This window comes from Salvelinus namaycush, chromosome 34 (genome assembly GCF_016432855.1).
Source record: "Salvelinus namaycush isolate Seneca chromosome 34, SaNama_1.0, whole genome shotgun sequence".
Classification (NCBI taxonomy): Eukaryota; Metazoa; Chordata; class Actinopteri; order Salmoniformes; family Salmonidae; genus Salvelinus; species Salvelinus namaycush.
Genome location: NC_052340.1, coordinates 22,633,183 through 22,640,042, shown reverse-complemented (window position 1 = coordinate 22,640,042; position 6,860 = coordinate 22,633,183). Strand labels below are relative to the sequence as shown.

At 43.0% G+C, this 6,860-nt stretch overlaps 1 protein-coding gene across 1 annotated transcript; it reads right to left on the bottom strand.

Annotated features, from left to right (window-relative positions):
- Nucleotides 1–1,138: 1,138 nt before the first annotated feature.
- Nucleotides 1,139–5,647, bottom strand: LOC120028995 (suppressor of cytokine signaling 5-like). The gene is made up of 2 exons (XM_038974282.1): nt 5,412–5,647; nt 1,139–3,260 (listed from the first exon to the last, which is right to left on the bottom strand). The coding sequence occupies exon 2, from the start codon at nt 3,086–3,088 to the stop codon at nt 1,439–1,441; it is 1,650 nt and encodes a 549-aa protein (XP_038830210.1). The 5' UTR covers nt 3,089–3,260; nt 5,412–5,647; the 3' UTR covers nt 1,139–1,438.
- Nucleotides 5,648–6,860: the final 1,213 nt, after the last annotated feature.

The window sequence follows — 6,860 nt, the reverse complement described above, 5'->3', positions numbered from 1 at the left end:
GGAAAATGGTAAGGGGTCTGATATCTTTCCGAATGCACTGCATGCAAATATAATTTCCTGTCTGTCACTTTAGAGTACTTATCTGAATTCTTCCAGATGGGCTTTTAGTCCCAGCCAAAGGTATGTGTAAATGTGCAAATATCTGTATCATTTCATCAGCCTTCCAGGCCCAAACATCATCAACAGAGAGATGGCATAAATTCAACAGCTTGGTAAATGTTCATGTCATGTGAGAACATGGTACTAAAAAGGCAGATTTATTTTTTTAAAGCTCATTGTTGATACAATCCTCCCTTTTGATATAGCCAGTACTGTAACATGATATTGAGATCACATCGCTATACAAAATGGAGGCCATCCTAAAATCACCATCATGCTGGAATGTCTATATTTGACCAGGCTACACCAACAAGGCACAATGACTCAATGATCAAAACGTAAAAGTAGCTTATATGTGCTTCCATCACCATTCCTCTGATTCCAACACAGGCTCAGTGGTAGGCTGAGAAGATCAATAGACTGAAGCTAGACAGATCTACTTCCAAACTTCAGAGGAGATGGAGCTATTCTCAGCAGGTGCTGCTTCGTGTTGTTCTCAGCACTAACACAAAACTGCTCTATTATCACTGTTTTCTCTAACACTGAGAAATGGTTTCAACTCTTATTCAATTTGATTCATTTTGTGTTAAGCATTCAGCAATGGCTTCAATGTTCGCTAATTTGAAAGGAAGTAACAATAACATCTCACATGGATAGAAACTCAAGACATTTACCTGCCTTACACCCCATAGTTTTAGTTTACATCTGAAAACTATAGGCTATATAGGAAAGTATTGGATTATTCAAGGTTATTAGGACGAGTCAAAAATTCACTGAAGTACCTTTCTTTTGCCTTCAAAAGGAATGACACAAAATAAAAATAAAAAAAATTTGCAAATGGTTTATACCACCAGCCAGGTCCTCAGCAGTTTTCCAGCAGGTTGTCATTCATATACAGTCACATCTGTTAGTTTCCAGTAGCCTACATTTGGCAATGGTAATTAACTGACACATTATTAAACCTGTATGTGCTCCATAACTCATCCACCAAATCAGCCTGGATTCTGTTCACGTCAACCCAAAGAATTGATACATCCCCTCACACATGGTGTATCATTACGATACTTCTGAAGTTTATTGTGAGCAAAGAAAAATGTGTATGTGCATCGTAATTGAATTAACATAATATCCACAGAGTTTGAGACAAGTGTAAGACATCATATACGGCAAATAATAAATAAAACAGGTAGCTAGGTATACAGTGAATGCAGTAGGTAAATATATGTTCATTTTAAAAAAAATGGAGTGAGTCAACTGGTTGTCCACTGAGCGAGGCCCGCCTCCATTGAGTGTTTAGTTAGTAGCCTAGTTGTGGTTCACTTCCACCAGAAGGTCTTTGTTATTCCCACCAGGTGTCCATCCTCCGTACCCTCACCCTTTGCTTGTAATGGTACTCCTTCAGGTGTTTCTTCAGGGTGTTGGGGATGGGCAGCACGTTGATGCCGTCGTAGGTGGTGCGGCTGCTGATCACCGCCCTGCACACGTGCTGCAGGCTGAAGGGCAGGGTACGGTGGATGGGGTTGGACAGCAGAGGCTCGAAGAACATGCAGGAGTTGGGGTCCTTGTAGTGCTCCAACAGCCCTGTGACGGTGGGCGCGTGGAACACACTTGGGTCGTGCACGTCGAAGCTGAAGTTGTGGTTCCACTGCTCGATGCGGGCGTGCAGCGAGCGGCCATAGCGGCGGAAGCTGACAGAGAAGAGGTAGTCTTCCTGGGCTGAGTCGCGGAGGAGGAAGGTGCCCTCTGGCTTGCCCTCCAGCAGAGTCTCGGCCTCATAGCGGTCCATCACACCCCAGTAGCAGGGTAGGTTAGTGATCTGCAGCAGGTCAGGCACCAGACAGTGGATGTAGTCGATCTGGGTGTGGATGCGATAGCCGTCCTGAGTAGGGGGACCCTCAGCCTGGGGGACGGCAGCTCTGGTTGGCTGGAGGCTGGCTGTGACCTCAGAGTCATCCACAAGGTCAGGGACAGAAGCAGCCTCACAGACAGGGACCAAGGCAGATGCTGAGGCAGAAGAGGAGGCGGCCACAGCCACCACCTCATCCAGAGTGTCCAGACAGCTCTGCAGCAGGAGCTGGTGCTGCTGTTGCCTCTGGAGAAGCAGCTGCTGTTGCTGGTGAATGGTAGCCCTGTCGTCCCCTGCAAGCTCATTCATACCATGGGCCAGTTTGGGCCCCAGCTTGTACAGAGGGTTGATCTGGGCCGTCACCTCAAACGTGTGGATCTCTGCGTTGGGAGGTGGCTCTACGCCTTGCTCGATGCTGATGCGCCTGCGCTCTCGCAACCGGTCATCCACATCCTCCACCACGGCGGCCATGTTTGAGGCAGAGGCACTAGTGCTGACCACCAAGGTGTCCACTATAGGAGGTGTGGAGATGGGGGCTGTGTGCTGCTTGATGAGGTACCACTTCTGAGCCAGCTCGGTGCCTGCAGCGAAGGGACAGTCGTCTAGCATGAGTTCACTAAGGTGGATCTTGCGCCGCGAGGAGGCAGCCCCTGCAGCAGCTGCAGCTTGTGGCATAAAGACCTGCTGAGTGGAACTGGACGATGATGGCGATGGAGTGTTGGTCTTTATGGGGAAACACTGCCCCATGGCATCCTGGATCTTTTGGCGGAGTGTGCGACTGCCACCTGCCCCCCTGCCCTCAGCCTCACTGGCTGGTGGCTCAGGTGTCCCCTGTGCCAGCCTGGCTGTCCCCCTGTCCTGGCTGAGTGAAGTGACCCCCTCCAGGCCCTGCCATCTCCTGCCCTCCTTCAGGGGAGAGGAGGAGCAGCGGTCCCTGGGCTCCAGACCAGTCAGCAGGTCCCCATACTGAAACCCATCGCTGACAGGCCGCGCCGCAGCTTGCTGCTCACGGGATGTCTGGCCTTTTTTCTTTCCTCTTCCACCAGCATCTCTTCTCTCCTCAGACCGGCTCTGTCTCACCTTGGGACGGGCGCCCCGCTCCCTGTCTTTCCCACGATCGCCTGACTCCTTCGGTTGAGACATGTCAGGTTAATTACGGGCTGGAATAATGGTAGTTGCAGTCGGGTCGGCTGCAGGGAAAATGTGACTGGTGATTTGTGGCTGCAGTCAGTTCTCAGATGCAAGCCCTCCCATTCAGAATCTTTCCAAAGGCTGTCAATAACATGTCCCATGCATCACTATCAGTCACTTGGGGCTACAAGATAAACAAAAAATAGTTTCTCTTAGCTGCAGCAATTAGGAGCAAACAATTATATACACATTAAAAAAGACTACGGCCAATAAGCAAGATTGTTTATTAATAAAATTATTAAACAATGTAAACCTTTTTATAAGAATTTTTTTGTTGCTGCACCCTGACAGCAAAGACAGTTGGTACAGTCAATAAACTACAGTCATTGTCAATAACCCATCTTGTAGATCAGGGGTTCTCAAAGTGGGGTCCAGCAGGGGATCCACAGCCAGATCTCAAAATAAAAAAATGGATTCTAATGGTGCAGCCATTTTATTGGTCAACAAAAGACAGATTGTATCTTGTTGTCAAACTGACTGGGGCCAGCAAATCTCCTTGTGAAATTGACTGGGGTCCATCAAAAGGTAAGTGTCAAACTCAGCCCCAGTCAATTTTACAAGAGATTTGCTGACTCCAGTAAATTTAATAAGAGATGGTCCGTCTTTTGTTGACTAATAAGAAGGCTGCACCATAAGAATGCTATTTTGTGTGGCCAATAAAAAAATACAGTTTAACACTATCATTCCACTAGTACTGTAGATATACATATAGCTCCTTTAATCTATAATTCATGTTCTTAACTCTAGGCAAAATGGGCATGGGAGGCTCGCAGGGATATTGGTATCCACAGTAGTCCACCATTCATACATTGTTCAACTCAACACTTCTTGGTATTACCCTTAAAATGTTTTACAACATAAATGCACTGTAATTCAAGCTTTGTAACTGCCATGAGACTGTGTAGAATTGCAGGATTTGAGGTTTAACGCTGCAACAACAAAAAGGCTCTCTGCCTCATGATTTCTTTTGTAGAATTGCAGAAAATTCTCGAAACTGGGAAAAAATATAATAATCAAAAATTTGCAAAAACATTTCCTTCCTAGGGGCCGAGACTTGGTTCGTCCGGCCATGCACTGCCAACGTCATAGTAAAACTCCTTGTATCCTATACTTTCTCACTCAAATTGTGTTCTGATTATGAGAGGGTTCCTGATGAATTTGCAGTGGTGTAAAGTACTTTAGTAGTTTTAAAGTATTTTTACTTAAGTAGTTTTTGGGGGTATCTGTACTTTACTATTTGTATTCTTGACAACTTTAACTTCACTACATTCCTAAAAAAAAAAGTATACTTTTTACATTTTCGCTGACACCCAAAAAATACTCGTTACATTTTGAATGCTTAGCAGGACAACGAAATGGTCCAATTCATGCACTTAAAGATTAAATCCCTCGTCATCCCTACTGCCTCTGAAATGGCACTCACTAAATACACATGCTTAATTTGTAAATGTCTGACTGTTGGTGTTCCCCCCTGGCTAGCCGGTGTAAATAAAAATACAAAATAAGAAAACGGTGGTCTGGTTTGCTTAATTTTTTTTTTTTAAATGTAATTATTTATACTTTTCCTTCTGATACTTGAGTATATTTGAGAAATTACACTTTTGATACTTAAGTATATTTAAAACCAAATACTTTTAGACTTATACTCAAGTAGTATTTTACTGGGTGACTTTCACTTGAGTCATTTTCTATTAAGGTAATCTTTACTTTTACTCAAGTATGACAATTAGGTAATTCACAGTGGTGGAAAAAGTACCTATCACAAAAGGGGTCCCGGGCTCCAGAGTTTGAGAACCCCTATAGCAGATAACGGACTTTCTCTCTTCCTTGATAACGGAGATATACGCGTTCTTTTATAGCTGGATGCGATTGAAGCGGTGCCCCTGGCTAGCCAGTTAACGTTAGCTAGCTAAACGGCTTTGTAGCATTAGCCTAGCATTTATCTGAAACATATCAGGCATCCCTCTTTTCTTTAGCAAGACGCGTTAGCTTACTCTAACCTCAGAAAAAAACAATATCGAACATTTGTTTCATAACACAAACACTTTGAGGATGTCACAAAGACCAACTAAAATGAGGTAAAACTAACAAAATAGTTCATGATAACGGAAACAAGTTTGCTTGTTGAGCTAACGGAGAAGGCAAAATCCAGAAAAAAAAAGGTTGTCACTCACAAATATTCGACAAGAATGTTCGTGAAGTCTCTCCTTATTTGCCTGTATTGTTATACTGTAATGCAAATGTGTTATCATTTTGATCAGATCAATTTACTTACCTTAAAAAAACAGTATTCTTTGCTGCTCTCCAAAAGATAGCTAGTAAGTAATGTTAAAACTAGGAAACGGAAAAGTTCACAACCCGGAAGTACAAATCCTTTTCAAAATAAAAGCCCACATAGTAACTTAATATAATCCATAAAACAGCACATTTCAAATCAAAAGTATTTAAAATGGATGAATGCACAGGCAGTTGATATGTTGTAGCATGTACATTTTGATTGAGTGAGTCTCCTGATGTTGACTAGCTAGGCATGTAGTGTACTGCAATGGAATGTACTGAAGGCGTCATCACATTCCAAACGTCATACACACTTGTAACCCATACTCATAGGTATGATAAATAAATTACCTATGATACAGCTGTATGTAACTGTTGCAAAGTGTCTTAAATAATATATTCAAAACTTTGAATAAAAGGAAACACTAATGATACCACAAACATGAGTCACGTAGCAAAAAAAGGTAACTCTTTTATTTGGACTGTCCATCTGATCAATACTGTAGTTCAGATCATTCAAACAATGTGTGACAGTAAAAAAGTAGCGTGTGTAAGCATGGGATGCAAACTGTTCATTCATAAAACATTAGAAAAATGTTTGGGGAGTCATTAGAATTAAATATAAATTGTACAAGACAGAGACGCAAAAAAAAGCCTACAACGTACTGCTTATTTATTATGCCAGGCAGGGACATTGACCACATCTGACAGGCCACTTGGGAAAAGGGGTCTCATGTATGACAGGCTGGCTATGTACCTCATAATTCTGCTTGGCATGTGAAAATAAAGCAAGACCCACGAAGTGCATTTTCTAACCAATTTCACGCTTCACTGAAATGTAAACACGGGGGTAAACATATTCCTTGGCCCGTTGTTAGTGTTGGGCTAGACTTGCACATATAGTATTATGACTCAGATTGGCCATTTCATCCCCCTCTGCATCCTAAACCACTGGCATGTGCAAACTCAATTTAGCCTCGCCTAAAGAACTAAGACTTTTCTACAACGGGACTGTCTACCCCTTACGTGGAGGAATTACTTCAGGTGCCATTGTATGTATTGAGACAGGGATAGGAAATGACAACCTGAGCCATATTACATGAGCCATATTACATGGCATGCTAGTATCAATTATCAGTTTAATAGCTTAGATTGAGATCATTGGTTGCCTATCTAAACCTGAAATTCGTGAACATTTTTTTAACCATTCTACTCTTTGTGGGAATTAATCTAATGTATTCATAAAGTAATATCTATCCAAGAGCCAGCTCAGAGGAAAACCATGACTAGGACACTACACAGGCTCAATAGCCAAATCAGAGAGAGGAAGTTGTCGCTGTGCATTTCAGGTGACATCAACTGTTAATCAGCCTGCGGCATCTGACAGTTCAAACCCACAAGGCCAGGCAATATCAGTCTTCACTTGCCACTCAAAAACTTTAGGAGC

Bases quoted from the DNA above. Each gene is read 5' to 3' on its own strand.
- LOC120028995 (XM_038974282.1), bottom strand. From the start codon at position 3,088: ATGTCTCAACCGAAGGAGTCAGGCGATCGTGGGAAAGACAGGGAGCGG.